Raw genomic sequence first — 25,365 nt, 5'->3', positions numbered from 1 at the left:
TATTTACATGTCAGTTTGACTTTCTGAATGCAGTAAATCTATTCCTGAAAGCTGATAGCATTTAAGAAAACCAGCAGTTGAATGACTTTTGATGGGTCTTTCATGTATGAGAACAAATTACTGAGACAATTAGAGCCTTAGGAACAATGACATAGCTAGAACAGATAATTATTTTTTTTTTTTCCCCCGAAATAAATTGGAAGGATATGGAACAGTTCTGTGCAAGTAAAGGTGCTAAACCCCCTGATAGCAGGGAAGTTAGAAGTTTCAGTAAATTAGAGCATTTTGAGTATGTAGAAAGCGGCCTGATTGCTTGTAATAAAGCAGCAGTGCTTCAGGTGAAAGCTGAACCCACATTCCAGGATTATCTGATGTGTATTATCAAGAAACGTTCCTCGTGTTGGAGGAAATATAAACTAATGCTATGAAATAACCTGGAATAAAGCAGGCTTCTACCAGTCATGGCTTGCTTGTAGCAGAGTGTAATACACAGGAGAAACTAATGTGGAAAGAATTATTGCAAACCCAAATCTCTCCATCTGAGTTTTGGATGTTGAAACAGCAGAGTGATAACTGAGAATTTGCTTCCGTGCTTGGAAGCTGGCAGACATGCAAAGTGACCCAGAATAAAGAACACTATTACTAGCAATAGCATTGGGAACAAATACAGCTGTTTATAAACTAGGTTCCCAATGAAATTATTTGGACTTGGTGCAGGCTTAATTGAAAGCAGTCTAGACCTTTGCCTGTGCTCTACATTGTTTTCATCTCAGAACTTCACAGACAGCTGCTTAACAAAATGGAAAAATAAGGGACTGAAACAATAGCAAAATTTAGGGTTTAAAATCGTAAGTCTGCTTTCAGCACTGAATTGTGTTTGTTGTTGCGTGGATTTTTTTCTTTGCGTTGTTTATTTGTTCTTCATTTGAACCTGAAGTGTAGCTGAAGGTTATGTGCCTTGGAGGGTGGTGGTGTGTGCCCAGATTTTTCACTTCATTTCAGTTGGGTGCACGTTCCTTTGGGTTGCCTTGTAAATACCAGCCTCTGTGTATGTGTGTTTCTTTTTAATCTTGATAGCATTTGTTTTGATTTTGGCATGCATATATATTAGCCCCTGGTAGAGATGAGTCACAGCTGAGACACTGTACAAGTGCAGTGCTGTTTATCAAGTAGTAATTTCAGACTTCATTTAAATATATTTCATTTAGCTTGAAGGTGTGTGCGCCTTGAAGAACAGGCTTGACAAGATCTTGAAGTGTAAGTTGTAGCAAGGCAAATTTTATCTGTAAGGAGTTTATAGCTCTGAAGAGCAATATTAAGAGTTGTTGAAATGATGCAGTGAACAGAAGAAAGATTTGGTACAAGATGAAAAATACAGAAGAAAATAGAGAATGGATAATGTATAAAATCAGACAGTTGGGAAACAGATTGCTGAAGTCAGTCTCTTGGAAAGAAGAATATAACTTATAGAAGGAAAGTTCTGTTTACCATAAAGCAACGCTACTAAAAAGGATGAAAAAGAACAAAAATTATGAAGTAAAATTAAAAAGAGGAATAAACAAGAGGAAAAAGAGTGTTTGTCTTTTCTCCTTTTAAAATATGCCTTAATGCTGTGTGGCAGTGTCCATTCTCAAGTGTGTATGGGTGAAACTTCAGTGGCTTGAACTGTTCTGTCAGGACCTTCCTTGCATCTTGTGACTTCTAATTCTTGCACTAAAGCACAGAAGGAGTGCATGCCCCTCTCCCAAGTTCTTCTTACAACAGTGGTAGGGAGACGGAATCTAGAAACCGTTTAATCTTTTATCTTTGCTAAGTAGTCAGAGGCTGGCTTATTATTTGGTTAGAAGTCTTACCTGCCTGTTCCTCAGCAAAGGCAAGGGCCAAGTCCTGCATCTAGGGAGGAATAACCCCAGGCAGCTGCACATGCTGGTGGGAGGTGTGGGGGGGTGGTGGTGTGGAGCATCTTTTCTATGAGGGTGCAACGAAGTTGGAGCCAGGCTCTTTGCACTGGTGCTCGGTGGCAGCACCAGAGGTAGCCCTCACAAGCTGAGGCACAGGAAGGTCTGCCTGAACATCAGGAAGATTTTTACTGAGGGTGACCAAGCACTGGAGCAGGTTGTTCAGGGGGGTGGAATTTCTATCCATGGAGATACTCGGAAGCAATTTGCACAGTCTTGGACAGCCTGCTGTAGTTGGCCCTACTTGAGCAGAGGGGTTGGACCAGTTGACCTCCAGGGGTCCATTCCAACCTCAACCATTCTGATTCTGTTCTTAACATGCACAGTTATTAATTACAGAACAAACCTGGTCGAAAGATACCAGGGACTTAATACTGCAAAGGCATTTTGTACCACAGAAATGCAAGTGGTGCTGTTTGTTTGCCCAAGATACTGGGGCAGAATCGCATCTCTTTGAACTGTCTTGTTTTTGCAAATCGTCAAAGGCAAGAGATCCCAAAACATCCTTTGGTATCTTGTTAGGTTTTTTTAATGTTTTAACTTTGAAAAGTTTAGTCTAATGCAAATAATTTCAGATGCGAGTTTAAACTTCATTGTTCTGTGCAAAACATTGCTGACTGCTGTCTTCTTCCTAACACACTTGTGTGTGTTGAGAGAGTGTACATTTTGACTGTTGCGGTTGGGCTCTGGGTTCTTGGGTGGTAGGCAGAGTAGCCTTTTGCATTTTTGAGACAAGCATCCAAAACAGCCTTGTTACTTATTTTTTATAAGCTGTATTTGCTAAAACCATTATTCCTGCAGTTCTCTCTTGGGTGCTTTACCTTTCTCTGTCAGCAGTTTAAAGCATGAAGCCCCATACTGAGTATGGGATTCTGGTTGTGATTTGTTATTAGCACCAAGGAGCTGTAATTGCTTTCCAGACCTCACTGATTGTCCAGGATAACAATCCTCCTAGAACTGGGACTTAATTCTTTAGGCAGTGGTCTAGTATTGACCATATGCAGTGTCTAATCCACTGTGATCACCTCATTCTCCTCTGCTTCATTAGTTTATTTCCTTTGTGTAGTATCTTATATTTGATGTGGGTTTTTTTTGTGTTTAAACCTCCTTTGGTTGGTACTTTACTAGCACCCCTTTGACTTTTTAGTGCAATCTTTAAAAAAGCTTGGTGCAGAATTGTTTAGTTTGGACACACTTGCCTGAGTTACCTGAGCTGCGATCTTAATGCCATCTATAAATGTTTAAAAGCATACCCATTCTGTCATCCAAACCACTAATTAAAACTGTTGGAAATAATCAGATCCAGGAAATAACTTAAAATGCCCTTCTGCTGATTATTTAGCTGCTGTCTTGTGAGTGCAGTTGGTCAACCAGATGAGTCCCCACATTGTTGTGTATTGGATCATATATCTCCAAGTTGTTCATGAGAGCATTTAGGGAAAATTATGTTTGGAACCTATCGGGTTAGAACTATACTTTACCTGTGGCTTTCCTTTCAACCTCTAGGTTAATTCCTCTGTTGGAATTGAAAGAACAGGCTTTGCTAGGAAGTAACATCGATCTTAATCTTCCCTTCAGATGTATCTTCTGTGTTGGGGTTATTTGGACTCTTCAGTGGGGAAACCTGGATACCTGTGGAAACCTTCAAAATAGTATTTCCTGTGGAAATACTTGAAATACTCTTAGTGGGAGGGGAGGAAGTAATGTAACATCTATTATGTACTTCTCCTGTAAAGAGAAGCCAAGTATTTTACTGGTGTAAACCTCAAATACTGAGAATTTGTGGAAAGAATCCATCCTGACTATGGAAGGAGGACAGTCCTCTCCTATTCCGATAGGGGCCACAGGTTAGAGAAAGTAGCAGTCAAGAGTTTTCTTACTTTTTATTTAAGTAGTAGGATGGAAGAAATAGTCCATCAATAGGCTCCTAGCTTGTAAATACTTGTCTTCATACTATTTTTCCGTAACATTTCCTACACAAGTCAACCCCCCTTTAACATACACTGAGAATAAATAAATAATTCAAGAAGTGTTTGACCAGGACCTTTGTTCTAAGGGGATGTGGCACCTGATTTGTACATCAGAGGGATTTTTTTCTTTGTTCTTTTTAGTGGGGATTTACTTGCTAGTAATGAGTACAGATAGGATCCATTACTATGGAAGGACTTAAACTGCCTTCTTGGAGGGGACCAATTTATGTTTTGGGAGCTTTTCTTTTTGTATTTATCTTGCTGAAGTGCCACTGTGTTATTACAAGGATTTTCTTTGGATATTGCTCTTTTCCACTTCAGTGATAACTTCTCTTGTAGAAGAATTGGTTACAGAAGCAGCCTTGCTTTTCTGGTATCCTAGGTTGATAAAGGAAAAGAAATACATGATTTTTTTTTCCTGTTCCATAGTAGGAATTCCCCCCCCCCCCCCAAAAAAAAAAGGTGTATGGAAGGTTAGTTGGGATTAACAGTACAAAGCTTCTTTTAAACTGCTTCCTGCCTGACAGTGTGGCTGTGCGAGTGCAGGGTCCAGGAGCACTCTGCAGCTCTGGAAGAAGCAAACCAGCAGGCATTTTTGAGGCGTATGCTGCTGAGGTATAGTTGCATGTGCATCCCTCCATCTGTAATAGAGCAGAAAGATTCCCAGCTTGGCTTATTCTGAACTGAACTTCGTGGGGTGTCTGCAAACCAAGAAATACCTCATGACTTGTTCCTTTTTATTTTCAAATTAGTTATTCTAGCTTTCTGTAGAAAATGCCACTTCTTTGCACCAGAAAATGCTGTCTATTGCAGGCATCTCGAAGCATTGTCCTGTTGGCTGCTAGTCAGTGCGGTGTTTTTATTAGTCATTCTACTCTTGTGAAAAAGGACTGGGAATTCCCAGTTGGGAATTTCTTCATAGGGAAAGTGCTGAAGGTCTCCACTTGGGTTCATTTCTTAATACATGCTCAAGAAATTACTACCTAATAGTGTGCATTTAACAAGAGTGTGCTTACCCAATCTCATTGCCTTCTGTGGCAAAATGGCTGGCTGTGTGAATGATAGAAGAATAGTGAATATTATTACCCTTTGAGTTAACTGAAGTTTTGGAAACTGTCTGCAATTGCGTTCACATTTAGAAGTTGAGGGTAGTATGGGCTGGCTGAACAATTTGCTTAATGGGTTGAAAATCTGCCAGACTATTATCAGTTGTTCAACATCCAGCTGGCAGCTGACATGAGTGCAGTGTGGCAAGGGTTGATTCTGGGGCCTGTGTTTTTCAATACATAGTGATTTGGATATGACATATTTGTAAATGACACTAAATTAGTGGGAGTGGCTGACATGGACTATAGCAAAGCAGAAATCCCAAGAGATCTTGAGAGATTTAAGGATTAGGACATCAGAGGCTTCATGAAAAAAGGCTAATGCTGCAGCCATCTGCAAGAAAGTCAGGGAAAACTCTAAAAACATTCAGGCTTGTTGTACAAAGTTGTGCACCTGAGGCATAAGAATACTGTCAATCAGTACAGGCTGGGAAATGATGGGCCAAGTGGCACCTTTAAAGGGCTGGAGGCTATGGTTGAAACCAAGTTGAATATGAACCAGTAGTGTGCTGTCACTGTCAGTAAGTCTGGTATTGTGCTCTATTAGGAGTGTGGCCAGCAGATCAAGGGAAATTATTGTTCTTCTGTACTTGGCACAGATAAGCCTACACCAGGAACATTCCCTTTGGGCCCACTAATTTAAAATAAATGTCAAGAAACTGTAGATGTTTTGGTGAAGGATGACCATGGTGGTCTGTGTGACCTGCAAGGGGAAGCTGAGGGGAGTAAGTTTTGTCCGGTGTAGGGTAGTCTAAGGGGTGATGAAATACCAGCCTGCAGCTATTTGGAGAGCAGTTATAAAGGTGAGGAGGCAAGCATGTCTTCGTTGTGGCAGGTGATGTAGCAAGACCAAAGACCTGTTTTCAGCTTGAGAGGTTCATGCTGGACGTTACACAAAATTTCTTCCCTGAGAATATAGTGTTTCATTAGAGCAGGTTATTCAGAGAAGCCATGAGATCTCTACCCTTGAAGGTTTTCAGGAGCTGGCTTGTCTGTCTATACATCCATCCTTATTGTGTCTGTATCTGCAAGACAAAGGATATATTGGAACCTCGTGTCCTTTGATAATTTCACATTATCTTAGTTTGGTTTTCTTCTGTTTTGCTTAGGAGTGTGTATATATAGATGTGAAACCTCTCTGAATTCAGTGGAGATGCTTTGACATGCTCTAGCAGCATGCTTTGCAGTTAATTAATGTACCTCCAGTGTATAGAGAGGGAGAGGTAGGGAAAGAAAAAACAACACCGTTGTATCCCTTTGAACAAGAATGCTTTGTTCAGCATTGGCACCAGTACTCTCTTGGGCTTTTCCTAGGGGAATGTGGTAATCTTTCTGGCTCCAGGCTTGCAGTCTGGTTTTGATTCCTACCAAGGGACTGGAGTCCAGGGTGATCTACTAGGCAAGGGGTTTTTTTTGTTTGTTTGGGGTTTTTTTTATGTTGTTTTTTCAGAGTGTTGGGGCTTTTTGTTTTACTGTCCTCATAATGATAAGAAATATCTTTCTATTAATGGAATCCTTAGTACCTAGTAGGCTTTGCTGCTGTAAATCAGCTTCTTGACAGAAATGGGACTGAGAATGCGAGATCTAAGTGTGCATGGGTGCCTTCACATGTGCACCTGTGCACATGTTTGACTACTCTGGAGAGCTGGGAATTCCTCAGAAGCAGTTCTGTCTTGAGCTCCTTGTGTTTCACTAAATCAGCATCTCTGTCACAAGGGCTTCTTCTGTCACTGATGGATGCTGATTCAAATTCAGCATAATAGAAAGCAAGAAACTTGAAAGCAGTAGAGAGCTTGTGAAATTCATAAGAGTATGTTTAGTAATTCCTGTGTCTTCAAGAATTAGTAAAGACTGTGTATATTCACACAAGAAGACAGAGTTTATGAGTATAAACATTGGCTTGCTGCAGCAGGATAATAATCCAAATCTCTGTGCTTAGTATGTTTAATATGAAATAATCTTTTATTCTGAGTAGTACAACACTGATTATCCCCCTACCTAAATGTTAGTTGCTGCTTAATTATTATCTTCCAGGAGTGATATGCCATACCTCTACACCTGATATTTTTTTTTGTCTGGAACCGACGGTAATTTTGTACTAATCATTAAATCCACCTTTCCCATGGTGGGCATGTGCTGTGAATGTGAAGCACAAAATCTGAGTTACTTACGAGTTTGTGTTTGAAAGCCATTCCAGAGTAGTGGGTTATGTGAGAGCTCTGCTTGCTTTCTCTTACTCTGAGGCACAGAATTTGTTGCACAATTTTCTGGAGTTGTTCATCTGGGCAATGTGTTGCTTGGGCAATCCTTTGAGTATGGGTTGTTGATTCGGGGCCTTCTGCCAACTGATTGCCCAATTCATTTTCCTCCAGTACCTTAATTCTTGCCTTCCAATCTGTTCTCTAGTACAATTACATACACATGCAAGAATTTTGTTAGTTTTGGAAAACTTTCATCAGTTTTAATATATCTGTTCATATATATCTTGTCTGCTTTGTTTTTTTACTGCCATTTTCTTCCCCCCTGTGGGGCCTTCAGATTGGGCTTTTACATTTGGTTCTGTAATGAAAGAAGCTCTTAAGTAGCTTTAATTTACAACTGTGTTTAGGCAAAAGTTAGAATGTCTCCTCTCAAGTTCTACAGCAGTGCAGGGCCAATGGTATGAGATACTAGATCACGTTCGTGGTGTCCAACCAGGCACCATGAAGGCATAGCTGTACTGGGCATTGCAGGATCAGGTGGCAAGATGAATTAGTTACCTTAAACAGATCTTGTAAGACTCAGTAAATTGTGTTTACCATCTATTCAAGAAAGGTGTTTGATGTACTAGTACTGGCAATAACCTATGGGTTTCTGGCTAGTAGAAGATGACCAGCTAGCTTCCTGTCTTTCTCCACATTGCCTCTTCCCCAGGTTGCATTCCTCAAATGTACCTCATATATGTCAAAACTTGCACTTGCTTCTGTGGTTCTTGTTCCCTTCTTCTCAGTTTTATTGCTGTCTTCTCTTGGTTCTTACGTGCTCCACATTAGTTGTCAATCTTTACTTCTTTCAGTTAAAGCCTTTCTCTGCTTCATAGCAATGACTGATTCTTTAGTTTCTGTATCAGTAGCATGTGAGATGTTAGATACATACTCCTGGTATTGCATGCTTTCTTTGCCAGATAGCTTATCTGCCTGCTATGCTTAATGCAGACAAAAATACTCCTTTTGTATTAATATTGTAACATTACATGAACAAAAGGTTATTTGGCTCTTAGCCCCTACTCTGTCTGAAGACATCAAAGTGAGATTTAATTAGTTTATCAAGATGCTGGAAAAAGAATACAGGATCAATAGCTGAAAGTGCAAAAAATACAGATGCCATCTAGAGCTGTTAAAAAAATTAAGATGTGGTTTTAGTGCATGATAAAAATACGGTGTGATGATGTCTGTTCCAGTACATAGTGTTACATGTGTGCCAGCTTGTTCTGACATGTAAATAAGGCAGTTCTAGCTTCCTTATGAAGTTTTGTAAGTAGTACAGCATAACTGCTGATAGCTTCCAAAATGAGGAAGTTGTTTGTGTAAATCCTCATCTCTAACTATGATGTAAACAGCTCTAGTGAAAAACACCTAGTGCTCTACTTTCCACATTCAGTTCTTAATCATCCTGATAGGTTATATTCAGGGATTTCAGTATTTTGAGTAATGCCTTTGAAACTTTTTTGGTCTTTGAATCAGTCTCATTGTGCACTGGGAAATGATAAGTGTTTAATCTGGGTTTTAGTATTAAGATTTAGCAGCATCAGGTACATAGCCCTAGTAGTTCTAGCAGAGTTGCTCTGCAGTGGTTACCTTGTAGACATTCTATTCTGAAATGGGTGCTCAGCTTCCTGAGAACTTCCTCTTTCCGAGATGCAGAAGTTACTCCAGAATAAATTGCTTGTAGCACAACCTCTCCATGGGGGAAGTGGAATGTCAGTTACCTTAGAGGGATGCTTTCCCAGCCTTTTGTGGTTAGTATCAAACAGGTAAACAAGCTATACTCAGTCCTTCATCCATGTATCCCTTCCAGGCTCTTGAAGGTAACTAGCGGTTCTCTGGAAGATGATGTTTTAAGCATTGACTGTGTTGGGTTAAAACAAATGGGTTAGACATGCACATTCCTGATCTTGTGACCATTGAACCAAGTGTATGGATTTCTTTTTTTTTTTTTTTTTTCAATGCTTGCTTTTTTTAAGGCTTCTATTTTTCATGCGCTTGACTAGACATTATGGATTAGAATAACAGAGATGATTGTTTAAGCTAGAGTTTTACGTCTACCATTATCCTTGTGCTTCAGCAAATTCCTACAATTTAATACTCACCCTAGTCTGCGGTTTATCCTGAAAATCAAAAATTCAAAACAACCAGCAGCTTTAACGGTGATGAAAGCTAGAAGACAGCTGGAACATAACATGAGAAAATGCTTTGCTTCTAAATGCTGCATTGTAAACAAAACTGCATTAATTCAGTATGAGTTACACATAAAGTCAAGAAAGGCTTGTTACCAACACACTGTCAATCTTATGTCTGTTCACTTGCAGGAAGCTTAAATTAGGGGGTGGGGGAAAGTGGGAAAATTTATGACTCATGGATTGGGAGATAATAAATCTATATCTAAGTTTACATTTACAGTAACAAAGCTTTAAAAATGCTCTGAAAGTGTTAAGTATTTGTCACACTGTGGTTTATAAAATCTGTGTTTTTATGATTCACCAGGGAAAATGGATTCATGGGGAATGAGAGAATAACAGGCTGGACAGGGACAATTTCAGATACATGAGATTGCACAGCCCCTCGATGTTGGGCAAATGAAGCTGGAAAGCATTTGGTGTTGCTTGCAGGCACGTGTGTGCTCTCCACTGGCACTGTGGCTGATGCAGTCTTAGCACTTCACTTTGTGTGGAATCTCTGAGCAGGAAAGGAGGAGTGCTCTTGCATCAAAATAACCTATATTTTGGTGGGTTGATAGTGCTTATATCAGTAAATTTGTTATAAAAAAATTCTTAATGGAATGCCCACAGTTACTGAATAACAGAGTAGAGTTATTTCCTCCTCTGTTGGGGGTAGAGGAGGAGGATGAGAGAGACAGACAAAGGAGCTGTCCTGTTTCTCTGAGTGAAAGAGGTTTTATTCATTGAGGACATGAGTTCAGTCGTCTGTATTGTGAGTAGAGAGTACTGCCTTCCAGTAGCAATGAATGTGTCAGATCTAAGATAACCTTCTTGAGCTAGGACAGTAAGAGTGACTGAGGTGACTTCCTTCCCTCTACCCTCCCCCTGAACACTGGCTATTTTGAATCTCCTGCTGAAGGCCTAGTAATCTGAATGCGATATGGGAGAAGCCTAGACACTGAGGTCAAGACTGCAGAGTCTGCAGGGGAGGGTAGGCATTTGTATTGGGCTTACATGGCAAGGTTTTGGGATCAGGGGTGCTGCAGGGGTGGCTTTTGACAGAAAATGGCAGAAGCTGTCCCCATATCGGATGGAGCTAATTCCAGCCGGCCTAAAGACGCAGCTGCCACTGACTAAAGCTGAGCCCATCTGTGATAACTTATTTTAGAAAGGGTAAAAACCGCATAATGGCAACTGAGAGAAAGCAGTGAAAGTATGCGAGAGAAACAGGTCTGCAGACACCAAGGTCAGTGAGGAAGGAGGGGAGGAGATGCTCCAGGTCAATGGTGGAGCAGATATCCCACTGCAGTCCATGGAGGACTCCACACTGGAGTAGGGGGATGCCCAAAGTAGGCTGTGACCCTGTGCGAAGCCCATGCTGGAGCAGGCTCCTGTCAGGACCTGTGGCCCCAGGGAGAGAGGAGCCCATGCTGGAGCAGTCTGTTCCTGAAAGAGAAGGGTCCCATGTGGGAGCAGTTCGTGAAGAACTGCAGACCATGAGAAGGACCCACACTGGAGAGGTCCATGAAGAACTGTATCCCATGGGAAGAACCCCATGCTGGAGCAGGGGAGCAGCATGAGGAGGAAGGAGCAACAGAGAGGAAGTGTTACAGACTGATTGCTACCCCTGCTCCGCAGTGCTATTTGAGGAGGGAGAAAGTAGAAGAATCAGGAATGAGCTGAGCCTGGGAAGAAGGTGTGTGGGGAGGTGGTGGTGTTAGTTCTGTTTCTGTTTCTCACTATCCTCCTGTTATTAATTGGCAATGAATTAATTTAATCTTCCCCAGGTTGAGTCTGTTTTGTCCATCATCGTAGTGATCTTCCTGTACTTGCCTCAATCTAATGGGGTGTATGGTCCAGCCTCATAACACCATTGCAGCCTTTTCCAGATCTCTGGTTTGTTGGCATCCTAGCATGTTACCTTCACACGAGTCACCAGTGCACCCCAGCTTGGTGTCTTCCAGAAAGTCGATGAAACGTGTTCCATCTCTTACTTCGTATAGTAGATAGTGTTAAATGAGACAGGTTCCAAAACATATCCCCTTACATGCGGTGTCCAGGTAGTGTACAAACCATGAATTGCCACCCTTTGAGCTCAGTGATCCAGCCATCCACAGCAATCCAGCTATCTAGTCTATAGTGTCCCAGTGAGGATGAAAGGATGTTGTGGAAAACCATGTTGAAGCCCAACAGTTGAGATAAGTAACTTTTGCTGGTCTGTTCATCCAGGACTTAAATGGAGGGTATAATTTAAGATCTTCATTTCTGCGTGTCTGGCGAGTGACTGAGCATTCAGTTTTAGTTGCTTGTTTTCCTTCAACATATGGTATTTTCTGTACAGTGAAATGAAGAGCTGAGTCTCTCTTAATCTACACTCTCTGGCTGTATCAACAGTCATATGTGCTTTGCTGTTCAACCTGAATAAACTTCATCACATGCTGTCTCTTTCTGAGTTGACACAACTGAACAAGTGAGCTGACACTTTTCTTCTTGTGTCTTTGGTACAGTGTTGTATTCAGTTGCAGTTAAAGGCTCTGCTGGCTACATGTGTATGACTTTGAAGTCAGCTGAGTTGTCAGTGTCGTTTAAATGCCATTAGGCAGCAAAATTGCCACTATAGTCAGAGTTTGGCTTGCATAACTTTGCTTCAACAGAAGAACCGGAGTTTGCTTTTGACTCTCTCCAAGTCTGCAAGTCTGGAAATGGGAAGCTCTGTTTTCTATTAATAATCTCCCCAAGGCAACGGGGTACTCCCCAACATTGGACACTTAGAAGGTTCAGCTGGACAGGGTGCTGCGCCATCTTGTCTAGACTGTACTTTTGCCAAGAAAAGTCAGACCAGATGATCCTTGAGGTCCCTTCCTGGGGGACCTTCCTGGTATGCTATGATTCCATAATTAGTGATAGGATAGGGAATTAGGACAGCAAAATCTAGTTCTCCAGTGACCATTGGTATTAATGTGGGTGGTGTAAGCTGAATTGAATATACAGTTGAAGTATTGTGAGTTTGTGAGGATTCTCTGCTCTTGTGTTCACTTTTATTGTGAAATAAAAATCTTCTGAGATGGAAAGCTCCTTGTTGATTTTGTTTGCTTCATACACAAAGGTTTTTGTTAATGCCTACATGGAGGCTGTCCTTCAACTGCAAGGAACTGGTGCTACAGCATTTGCTGGGGCTACCACAAGTGATTTCATTTTTAACTAGTTCATTAACCTCCTACTAAAAGCTATGCCGTGAAGTGGCTTCATGTTTCGGTGGCCTTTGGATACGGACTTGACCATGCTGAGCATGATTTTCATACTGTGATTAAAGAATTCTTGCCATTTGTTTCCCTGAATTAGAAAAAAAAAACCAATGTTTGGCTAAAAGACCAAGTTACCGCTTTAAACGACTGAGATGGTTGTAGTTCAGCCATGTGTGACTGGCTGATTCGGAGTGTTTGATCTGATCTCTCTTGAGGTCCAGACTCTGAGAAAAAGACTTTTGCCAAAGACGTCAAGCGTGGCAAAACTTGTGTTGAGGTGAAATGCACAGGTGGAAAGAGCCAGCCACAAGGAATGCTCCATTAACCTGCCACAGTAAACTGGGATCCTCACCAGCTTAATGAGTTCTACTGAATCTCTGGCAGTCACTGTGGTGAAGTTTTTCTGTGTTGTGTGGAGGTCTGAATCAACAGTGTAAGCTCCTGTTGAGTATCTGTTAATACACAGCTAAAATAAGCAAGCAGAAAAGCAGATATGCTTTACTCCTTTATCATGCTTGGGGTTAATTTCCACTACAGTCTTTTATTTCCCTTGACATGTAAATGGCCAGAATTTGTTTAATGCCATGGAGACAGGCAGGGCAGCCAAACTTCAAAGTGAAAGACAAAACTGAAACCTTCCAGAAAATAACTGAAAACTGCAGCCTGATGCAAATGGATTTTCACATCAAACCATACGCAGGGTAGCCTTCTAACCATTGCTGACCTGTCTATATTTTTGAATGTATGGACATGTAGCATGTACCTTGGGTCTTGTATTTCGCTTTTCATCTGCAGTCTTTCGAAGTGCATCCAAAGGAAATGCTGGCATACAATATTCCCTGCAAGCAGACGGCAGAAATTGCAGCTTGCAGGGAACCTGACAGAGGAGAAGTCTGACACTTGTGCAGATTTGTGGTTCCTCTTACTTGTCTGTCTGTCTTTTTTGAAAATGCCACTTTCCCAGATTCTGATCAGTACTGTGATTTTCTGCATACTGACAATGGGGTCAGAGGTATGGTTAATAACCATTGCCTCAGTCTTCTCAGCCTCTTCCTTTAGCTTGATAGGATGATCTGTTGGTTGGCATGAAATATAAGTAATCAATTTTAGCTATAACCTGGTCTTTCTGCTTCTCATGTTGACACTCAGAACTTCTAACTTAAATGTGTGTGTGGGGGGGGGAGTTCTTTAATAAAATATGAAACTCCGGACACATCAGTCCTTGTTCATTCTTCAGAATGAAGATAAACAACAGCATGTTACGCTGCCGTGCCTATTTCAGTGCTTGTCATGGTTTAAACCGAGCCACACAGCTCGTTCATGCACTCCACCCCCACTTTTCTCCCTCTTTCTTTCCTTCCCCTCCCCCCCGCCCCCCCCTCCCCACTCCCGGAGGGATAGGGAGGAGAATTGAGTGTAACTCCCATGGGTTGAGATAAGAACAGCCCAGTCACTAAGGTATAACACAAATCACTGCTGCTACCACCAATGATAATAATGATAAGAGAAAATAACAAGGGAAGAGAATACAGTACCACCACCGAATGAGTTTGACACCCCCCCCCCCCCCCCCCCCCGAAGAGAGCCCGTGCCCTTCTGGATAACTCCCAGTTACCTCCCTGGGCATGATGTGCTGTGGTATGGAATACGTGTTTGGCTAGCTTGGGTCAGGTGTCCTGTCTGCTTCCTTCTGGCCCCGCCTCGTCTCTGGCATAGCATGAGACTCACAAAGTCCTTGGTCAGAGTACACATTACTTAGCAACAACTAAAACCATCGGTGTTATCAGCGCTGTTCCCAGGCTGAAAGTCAAAACACAGCGCTGCACCAGTTACTAAGAAGGAGAAAAACCTGCTACTGTGAACCCAGGACAGTGCTGTAAGGTTTACATTTCCCCTTCAGAGATGAATATTTATAACAGAGCAAGAAGCTGGATTCTGCAGCATGATGGGAATTTGTCTTGGCTTGTATAATTCCTTTGTGGCAATGAGGAGATTAGAGTGCTGGGCTTTTAAATACAATAAACCTCGGTCTGGAATTAGGGGCTTGTTTAACTGAGCAGTGGCATCATCTGAGAGGTGGTTTCTCTAAGCTTGAAATATTGTTTAACTTTTTAAACTTATACTAGTGAGGGTTTGGGGTATTTTTTTATGGGGGGGTGTTTGCTTGGTTTTGGTTTTTTTTTTTTTTTTAATTTATGTTTTATAAATCCACATCCACATGGCTGTTCCTATTGCATCTTCTGCCTTGCTAGAAATAAATGTAATTTGTAGTGATTTTCCTTAATTTCATCTACTTGGCTAATTATGTTTGTGTTTAAAAAGAATTATGTCTTCCTGGCTGCCCACTAAATAAAATATTTTTAGTGGCAAGCTTCCCTGGTCTTTCTCTGTTTTCTTTAAATTGCTGATTATAAACCTGCAGTAAAAGAGGTTTTTACTGACTTTTTGAATCTCTGGATTTCTGGTTCTCTTCAGAGAGAAGCAAGTAATTGGAGTTGATTCTTTGGAGAGATCCTATGACTTAGTGTATAAAGGAGCAAAGAGTGGAGAGTGCTGAAGTCTGTTGGTTGTCTGAATAAATAGGTGACTTCTGAAAGAGTTTGTCTTTGCGTTTTATATCCATAGAGCTTCTGAGGAACTACCACCGTAGAGGTTTGTCCTCAACTTCTCCCTGTGTGGTCACTGCTTCTGTGTTTGAGATCTTTGAACTTTGTTTACTGGCTGTAACTGCCAGGGTGATAAATAATTAATATGATTTATATGGAAGGTTTAGCACTTTGTAAGACTTTGTGCCAGGTAAGGGAATAGGGAATTAATGCTAATGTTAGCATGCATGTGGAATTAATTTTCTGCCTTGAAAAGTGCCACAAATAGTATGTATTTAAGTAAAAAAACAAAACAAAAAAAAAACCAACAACCAAAACAAAGAAACAAACAGAAAAAAACCCCCATAGAAACTATTGACTGTGAATTACGTGAACATAAGCAGTGTGCATTATTATGCTGGAGGAGAGGAGTGGTTCTAAAGAACCCTTAGTTTTATCTAGACGTAGGTACATTTCCTGCAGTATACATGATGTGATTTTTCTAGAGGAGTCTGCACCCTTTTGGTTTTACAGGTCAGCAGCTGGTGGTGGTGGTGTGGATCTTGTTCTGTATGTTCAAAGTGATGATCTATAAGGTATAGTGTAAGATACCAGTTCTTAGAGCAGCCCTCCTAGGTTTTGCCCTCTGGCCACAACACAGCTCTGTGCCCTCTTTCTTGCCTCAATACTCAACTTTTGAGAAACAGCTTTTGGCATGGCAGGCCACATACGAAGCTGCACAGTGTGACCCATAAGGGTTTATGTTGCGAGGGAGTCTGCAAGAATTGTTATCTTAAATTAACAGTGATGTTACACTGCTGGAACTTCCCCCTGCAGGCAGTTCTTTACTAGGCATATAGCTGTACAGCTACACTGGCAAATCTCTTGGGTATGGGTCAGAAACAGAACCTGTGACTTGGCTGGCTGGGGTAGCAGGGACAGGGCTTTCCTTTATATAAGCCAGAAGTTACTTCTAGCTTGTATGTCTGACTAGGCAGCACTGCTGGTCTTAGAGAAGTCTATGCTAGAGGAAGGTTACCAGTAGAGCCTAATCAGTAAACTGTTTTGTTGTAGACATAGTGTCCTATTTAAAAACATGTTAAAAAAATTGGGAAGAGTTGAGTCAAGCACACATACGTTCAAAATGTATATGAAAGACGTGTGTCCATATGGAAAATTCTGTTTATACAGTTGCGTCTATTTAAAACCTCTCTCATGGAGCATTCAAATGCATGCATATAACAAAGCAAAAATGTCCTTAGAAACTTTGGTACTGCCATTAGGATAAGGTAATGGAGAGTCTTTGCTAAACTCCCCTGTGATTCTCTTCTGATAGCATTTGCCTCTTTCTCCTCATTCTCTTAGGTCAGCTTAGCTTATGCCGATGTTCTGTGTTATTTTTCATATTTAAAGTCATTACCTCGAATCTTCTCTATCTCTCTAGAAAAATGGCACCTATATCCCACTGTTACACAGGTGCAGGAGGGCAATGGTCAAGTCACTTGAAGAAGAGTAGCATTCTGTGTCATGTGTTTGATGGTATCATCTCTTAGAGGCAGCTGCCACTTCAAGAAACCCATAGCTTAGCTTTGTGTCATTCTACCTCTTTTCTCTGGGGATGCAGAACTCTAAATTGTATTTTGAGTGAAATCATGTAGGTTAAGAAGTCTCAACATAGGTTTTTTTTGTCCTTATTCTAAGATACTTTTTATTTCTTCAGCTCTGTGCTTGAACCTGAGGGGCACGTAGTATTCCAAGCAGGTCAGGAGGGGGAGCTGGCAGTCTAGGGGTGAAAAAGAATCTTCTTTCCATACAAATAACCATTTCTTTTATTATGCCTCAGAGTGTCAAAGTGTGATGGGTAAGCTGTCTGTATCTGAAATAACAAGAGTCTGGACCTACTTCTAGAACATAAAATTACCAGTAAAGATTTTTTTACTACTTTGTTCTGTGTCTTATGGTAGTTTTTATCTGTTGCCTGAGGATCCCATTTAGAAGTGTTGACAGTGCTTTTCTCTTGAAAGAGGTCTGTGTTGCCAGCAGTACATGTGGGTGATAGGGACAGTAAACAGAAACTCTCACCTTTATCTGAGTCCAATAAAACAAAAATGCCGGTGCTGGTTGTAATGTTGCCAAGAGTAATTGCACTTATAGGGCACCCATCACAGTATCTGCTTGCCCTTCATGTGGCTTTTGGAGAGATTAAAGGCTCTCCAAAGCAGTGTGCCCTTCGTATGACCACTTGCATGATCGAAATGTGAAATTGTCCTGCATAAATATTTCCCTACTGTGGTGGGTTAGCCTTAGCCAACAGGCTCCCACCCATCTGCAGGATGAGGAAAATATGGAGAGGGAAAAACAGGAATAAGAAAGCTCATGGGTCAAGCTAAAGACAGCTCCTTCCCAGGCTGAAATCTACTCCCTTCACTCCTGACTTTTGTACCTGCTTTCTTCCCACCACCACCTGTGGCGAGTGAGTCCATTGTGGAGGTGGCTAGAATCAGCTCCAACATCTTCCCTGAAAAACCCACGCAGTGATGAAATTCTCCTTTTCCAGATAACATAGGTCTTGAGACATGGTGGTTTCATGCTCCTCTCTTAACCAGCTAAACGGACTTCTGATGCTCTAGGTATGCTACTATAATTAGTTCTTGAAGTGCTGTACTGTAAGGCACGGTTAGCTAAAGTATGTGTGTTGAAAACAACTGCAAGAACAGATTTCAGTAAAAGTTAGCATTGTGCGTATCATTTTACACAGTTGGTCCACTTGTATTTGCCCGCTTGAGGAGGATGGAGAATGTATTTTGGAGGTGGGGAAGGAAGTGAGTGGAAGCAGGGATGCTTGAACTGGCAAAGAAAACCTTATACTCACCCTTCAAATCTCACCTGACTTTCTTGAATGTTTTAAGTAATGCCGTACATATGACATCTTTCTGACACTTTATTAGGCATGGTTTTGGACTCTTAATTATTGTTCCGCTTGTAAGGTAATTCCCTCTTTGCTGTATTTTCTGTGTATTCTCTATGATGCTGTGCTGCTCCTCCAATCTTTGATTCATGTCAATGAGTTTGTACTCTAAGAGTAATTAGAGATGTTTTTTTCATTCCTATTGCAGAGCTTGAAAATAGCATGCTGTTCTTCCCCACCCTTCAGTCTTTTTTTTTATGTATATTTACAAGTGTCTGCCCTTACATAGCAGGCAGAAAGCTTAGGCTAACACAAGAGACTTGGCTAATGTCATGCTAGCATGGTAATGTTATCATGATTTGATTAGAAGCCCAGTGCCGTTTGGGTTTATGTAGTGCTTTGGCTGGTGCGCATATAAAGTATGGTGATCTATTTATTCTTCAGGTTTCTCTTCCCTGCCCGTTCTATAGACTTTCTACCTTCAGTCCTTGCTGCCCTGTGAAAAGAGGCAGAGGTGCTCCTTGTCTTTTGCAATCATTAATCGCTATTTCTAGCTTCTTCTAGCAGGGAGTAAACACTGATTCTTCTTGCCAGTAACTGATGGAGACATGAGAGTTTGAGTGCTGTTGGGAAATGCTGCTGTGCAGCAGTAGTGAGGCTTATTATACCCAGTGTTTGGTGATTACTTCTTTTTCTTGTAAATAGTTTCTCTCTGCAAATTCTCATTGTCATCTTAGTTGCAGAAACCTAGCTTGCTTGCTTTATGTACCACTCACAGAGACAATGTACTTAAACAGTACTGTGCTGTTTCTTGAGATTCCCCTATCTCCTTGATGGCCTGTGACTGGTAAGAGTCCTAGTATTTAAGAGTTATTTTTATCATAGGCTTTGAGAGTGGCTTGGTTTGTTGGTTGGGGAGGTTTTTTGCTTTGGTGTTTTGTCAGTTTTTGAGGGGTTCTTTAATTTTGCTTATAAGCTTCTTTGCTCAGGAAATCACAATTTTAGTTTAGGGACTTGACAAAAATGACTGGCAGTGAAATGTTTATGCTTTCAAGGTTATAATAAGTAAATGCCATTCAGTGGATTTTTTTGTCTTCTAATGAATGTCTGAGGGTTTGGTGCTGTGTGTGTTTGGCATTTTCTGTTGTTCAGGGTTTTTTTGCAGGGGGAGGTTAAGGCGATTTTTGGCTCTCATTTTTAGCTAATTTCTCAAAAGGGTTGGAATGAATTTTGTTCTCCTTCAGCTGAAAGTTCATATGCATCATCAGTTGCATTTTCTTCTGGGCACGTTCCGGAATGCTGCTTGTTTCTGTGGTCTGTACTACATTTAAACATAATTTGCATGCAGTAGCAGGCTCTGAAGCAATCGTTATTTGAACAGTGTCACATTTTCAAGGGAGCTCAGAGCCAGAACTGAAAACTTGAGTCAATGGTTGACTGGTAAGAAAATAACCTAACAACATCTTTGCATAGCTTGAGCAAGTTAGCCAGCCTCATAGAAGTATGATATGTTAAGAAATAGCTTGCTTTTCTTTCAGTCTAAACACTGAATTTATTTTATGTTGAAATAAAGCAATATTTGCATAATTTCAAGAAATACAACTGTCTCCACAGAATTATGAATCTGTTCATTAGGTCCCCACGGAAGAGGGTGGAATAGGCACCAATGTCATGGCTAGTTTGCAGAGAGCAGTGTGCCCTCTGCGAAGTGTCATCTCTGGTTGGAGGCATGGAAACTGGAACTTGAAAAGCGTTACCATCTTTGACAGTGCTGCTGGGATGGACAGCATGGTTTTCATTGCAGCTTTTGTAAGCCCAGCCATGCCGTCAAATACACATAATTGGCTGAAGCTGTTAGATATCATAGCAACTGTGATGTATAATACGTATCTCTTTTTACTTGTGCTGACTCTAATGTGCCTGCAAGAGTCATGATCCAAAGGAGGATTTCGCTGTAGTCACATACCCCCTAATGACTAAGCTTAGAGGGTGCAGAGGGTGGTGTCTGTACCACCCTCTTCCCGAGGGTCCTAATGAACAGATTTATAAGAATATAGAATTTTATTTCATTTTTGTACTTAAAATTCTGCAAATGCTGTTTTATTTCAGTACAGGTGGCTGTGTTTGAGAAACTGACTAGAAGAAAGCAAGTTAAAGAATTGAAGCATCATAGAAATGTTTTGACTTGGAAGGGGCTTTAAAGATCATCTAGTTCCAACACTGCTCCATGGGCAGGGGTGCCTTACACTAGACCATGTCACCCAAGGCTCTGTGTACCTTCAAGTTCCTGATACGGTCTCAAACCTCATCTCTTACAGTGAGTGGTTCTTCATTCTCCCAGTCCCTGCCTTTGCCTTGTGGCTGGAGCACTTGCTGCTGAGGACTGAGGCAAAAAAGTTGAGTACCTCAGCAGGGACCACCTGGAGTTGAGACTTGTTAGAAGCCCAGATGGCTTTAATCATGTTTAGCCTGTAGTATGTCTGAAATGCTGGGAAACAACTTTGCCAATGACTCTTAAAAAGCAGAGCAAATTCTCGCTACAAAGCAGTATGGCCAGCACATAAAGCGTTAGTTATAGGTTTGAAAAATGGCTTAATAACAGTTCAGGTTTAAGAGGACTGAGCAGAATATACTTAGCTAACATGTTCCAGGAAATGCCTGGGAGAGGAAATGCTGATGTGTCAGAGCAGTCGTGGAGCAGAGAATCACTAGCTACAAATGCTCCTTTAGTAACTTACTAGAAGCTAAAACCTGGTGTTTGTGGCCATGAGATCATAGCATCCCACTTTGAAAAAATATTTTATGTATTGCAGAATACATGATCCAGTGTTTTCTTTAGAAAAAGAATCTAAAGCTACACTACGTACTCATTCCTGCTATTATTCCCTGTTCAGGTTGGGACACATTACAGTTAATTGGCTTTGACCTTTTCCTTGGCAGTAGTTTATTTTCCTTTTTTTTTTGCTATCATTTTGTCAACTTGCAGGCTATTTCATGTACCTCCTGGCATATTTGACAGGTTGTTTTAAGAAGCACAACTTCACCTATTTCTGAAATCTGCTAATAGTTTGTAATACTGTGACCTCGGCTCTCTAGTATGACTTGATAAATACAGCCACTCCACTTGGGTTCACGCAATGCACTGTGCTTGGTTGCCACATATAGTTCTGTTTGGGGAAGATGTGTGGAGAAGCTCTTCAGCTTTGCTCTGTGTGCTTTGAAAGTGGTCGATAGCATTCTTGCGCTCTATCTGCCCTAAAATGGGACGTTTCTGCCTTGTACGTCTCCTTTTCATGCCCTTTGGCAAAAAGCTTTCAAACAACTCTGGAATAGCTAAAATCAACAATGATCAGACTGTTTAGACAGAGCCAGTTAGTATAAGATGTCCCTGGCTAGTGAATTTGCCCTTTCCTTCATGCCCATCAAAAGCATGTTAAAACCTGTTGCCTATTCACATGTCAAGTCTGGAAGAGTTTCTGATTAGAGAAGTTAATCTTTATTTTGTCAGGTTTTAGCTGACAAGAATTTCCACGGATTCCCTGAGACTGGAAGTCTTTGACAGCTAAAAATTTAGCCCACTTGAAATGTGGGCCATGCAGCTGTCTCTGTGACTCTACGTGGTACTTTATACTGATGCCGATTTGGATCCTTGTTCAGAACTTATTGAACAGCAATAAGTTCTCCCTAAATGTAAGAATTTTCTTTGATGCTTCATGGTCCCAAAGAAAATATGATGGGGAAAGGGTGAGGGGAGGGGGTATTTAAGATGGGTTTCCAGGTTACAGAGTGAAGGAAACTAGCACAACTGTCAGGCAGGACAGGGTGACTGACATGAAACACCTTTTCTTAGATTACAGATAGATTAAATACAAGAAGTTCTTTACTGTGAGGGTGGTGAGGCACTGGAACAGGTTGTCCAGAGAAGTAGACATATATTGTTTGTTGCCATCTACTCCCTTTTTTTGATATCGAAGTTACACTTGTCTTTTTCATCTGACAGTTCTGAACCATCTGTCTAGCAAGGTATGACTGTAAAATAGTTTAAAGTTGGGTATTTTCAGCTGTCTTTTCAAAAAATATGCAGAATTTGAAGGTCTGTAGAGAAACTGTTACTTGTTACATTCCAACAGATTAGACCTACTCAGAAAATTTTCTTGTATGAAATCAGTTTCGCGTTCTTTATATGGTACCAGGTTTTGAAAGAGGAAGCATTTTTCTATCTTCTTTGTTATCTAGAAGGAGGGTAGGAGGAAAAGACCGTGAAGATCGAAAGTTTCTTATAATAAGGACGTTTTTTTCTATTAGGGACCACTTATATTCATGCATATGCAATTCCTGAGGAAAAACCCTTCTATTTTGCCTTTACCAGTTATATTAAATGCAATTATATAGTATTTAATTCAACACACAGGTACCAAGTTATCATTTTGCAATTTGACTCCCTAGCTTGTCACACAGTGAAGAGGCAGAATGAAGGAGAACAGGTCATCCCTTACTATTAGTAGAGGAAAGGCATTAGTCACTTTTATCTCCCCTTTTAGTGTAACATCTCGAAGAAAGTTTTTTGTCAGCAGTTCATTGGCTGTAGCAGCTTTATCGCCTAAGCAGTATGAACTTGCTGGGAAAGCTCATTTAGCAACAAGTTAAATGTTATAATCTCCTGTAAACTATGTATGTAATACTGCATTTTATGGCCTAGCCGTGCCGTACAGAGCTATTCTCTGTGTAACACGCATGTTGAACATTAACTATTATTTGGGTACAGAAGGTGGAGTGTGCTCTTTCTGGTTTCTATTGGGTGTGTGGCAGTCGAAGATAAACATACTGATAGTTAATGCCATAAAGCAAGGAACCAGAAGTAGAGAGATCATAGGGCATCAAATCAGCTGTTCCTAGCTTTAAGAATTTCTCATGTCTTGATATTTCTTTTTTATTGCTTTGAAGGGTTTTCTCCTCATTTGAGCAGAATGAGGTTAAATTCTGTTGTGTTTTGGTATGGCTTCTCTTAACAAGTGCTGAATTGACTGCATAATCAGAAAATGTGTTCTGGATACTTTTTAGCAAACTTTGGTTTATAGCAGTTATTGTACATCTGAAGATGCTGGTTTCTTAGGAATTTATTGCTATAAGGAACTGTTATATTCTCACTTTCTTTAAGAAAGTCTATTATTTGCCTCTTGCCCTCCCAGATCAATCAAGCGGTACCTTACAATGATAAATTAGTGATTGATTTTAGGTTTTTTGCAGCTTGTTTTAATGAAGCTCCTAATACTGTTCCTGAAATTTGATGCTTTGAAGTCTGTGCTGCTTCTTTGTTAGTTTAAAACAAACAAAATACCCAAACAAAAACCCGCCAAACCCCCCTCAGTCTTTTTTGAAAAACAGAGTAAAATTAAACTCTTTATCTTGCCTTTGCTAAAGAAGGCAGATTTTAGACAGCTTGGAGTCCTGGACAGCAGTTCTGCACCTTATGATTGATGATTGATGCTGCTTTTGTGCTGAAGACCAAACTAATGGAACTGAATGCTGTTCAGTTCTTCATCTGAAATCAATGAATTTTGCTACATTTTGGGATGAAGTGTGAATGCCTAATATGTTAGAGCTTTAAAAAAAACACCGTATGAGGGACAGCAGGAACAAAAGTGTTTCCAGATCTATACTTTCCTGTATAAAATATGCCTGTAGCTTTGGTCTCTTTACTGAGATTTATGATCATCCCGGGTACTTTTAGGGGGTTTTGTGCTCAAGAACTTGAAAACTTCCTTCCCTAAGTAACTCAACAGGGTTTGCATGAAAACTTCTTTTGTTATTCCCTCTTAATTCTACCCACCTCTAACCTCCAAGCTTTGCCTCTTCTAATGGTTGAAGTTGAAGCAATGGTTATCTAAATTCTTGACTTAACTTCAGAACAAGTGTACAGGCCAATACAGACTAGCTTTAGGATCAGCTAACTTTTCTACTAGTACTGTAGCCCATGATTGGGGTTAGTTTTGTCTCCATGCCTGTGTGTTTCAGATGGCATGCCAAGTAAGAATTGTTGGCTTCTTTCTTTTTTCCTTTTCTGTTCCTCCGTTTAAAGGTTGTAAAAGTTATTGCAGTTAACAACATTACTGAAAGATTCTTACCAATTTCCATTGATTTTCCTTGAAGTGCTGCTCAGGTGTTCAAGCTGTCCAGAATTTATGTTGCAGCTGGAGTGGTGGTGTGGCACTGCATGCCTGCAGATTCCGGGCAGATGTCAAGCAAGCTTTCCCTGGAGAACTTGGCTTTCTGAGGTTTAAAATGCCGGCTCTGTGACTTACAGGATATAAGCCTTTCTTTTCTCTCCAATACTTTAAGTTACAGTGAACTTTTGTTAGTTTTGTTTGAGAGTGAAGTCTAATGCAGTTGGAATAGCTGCAGATAGGAACCATGTGTCACTGTGTCTTTCTTGAAGGAAATAAATGTCAACACAATTCTTTAGAATAATTAGTAATTCTATTTAGATACTGTTTTCTATTGTGCATCTCCTCTTCCCCATTTGAAAGAAACCCAAGCAAACAAACAAACCCACACCCACCCACAAAAAAACCCAAACCCTTTGTTTTCTGTTACAGAAAAATGCAAAAGGACAGGAGTTGTTTGACCAGATTGTATATCATTTGGACCTTGTGGAAACCGATTACTTTGGCCTACAATTCATGGATGCTTCCCAGGTTACAGTGAGTATAACTTCAGGTTGTTTTTGTGTTCTGTGGTAGGTTATGTTGCCTGTTATAAATGTTTCACTGGTGCTGTTGCATGGAGAGATGTAGGCATTAGGGGACATGCTGCTGAAACAGCTGGTACCATGTTTGGTTCTTGCACATAAAGCCAAATTCTCTAAATGAGTCATGTGGCACTCTGTATGATATGCACATGACATGATCGCACATGGCATGATTGCACATAATTGAAAAAACAATAATTGTGGGTAAAGAAAAATGTTTTATATTTAGTAGGCTCATGATATAAAAACAGTTTACATCTCTCTTGCATGAAAGGGTTTCTTGTAACTCTTATCTTTGCTGTTCCATGTAGAGATTATTTTACTTTGTAGAGTTTAGTTTCATTTAGTTGTATTTGAAATAGAGAAAATGTTTCCTTCTTTCCCACAGTGACCTCCAGCATCTACAGGTAAAATGAGGAAAAGAAAGG

The 25,365-nt window shown here is 40.7% G+C and overlaps 1 protein-coding gene across 2 annotated transcripts in view; it reads left to right on the top strand.

Moving 5' to 3' along the window:
- Positions 1-25,365, top strand: part of EPB41L4B (erythrocyte membrane protein band 4.1 like 4B) — a 167,645-nt gene that overhangs the window by 25,971 nt on the left and 116,309 nt on the right. For both annotated transcript variants that reach the window (XM_065667749.1, XM_065667750.1), the window contains exon 2: positions 24,786-24,890. In XM_065667749.1, coding sequence (XP_065523821.1) covers positions 24,786-24,890 — 105 coding nt within the window. The remainder of the gene's footprint in view (positions 1-24,785; positions 24,891-25,365) is intronic.

This window comes from Lathamus discolor, chromosome 2 (assembly GCF_037157495.1).
Source record: "Lathamus discolor isolate bLatDis1 chromosome 2, bLatDis1.hap1, whole genome shotgun sequence".
NCBI lineage: Eukaryota > Metazoa > Chordata > Aves > Psittaciformes > Psittacidae > Lathamus > Lathamus discolor.
Note: the sequence above shows the minus strand (reverse complement) of the source record. Positions and strands in the feature narration are given on the sequence as shown.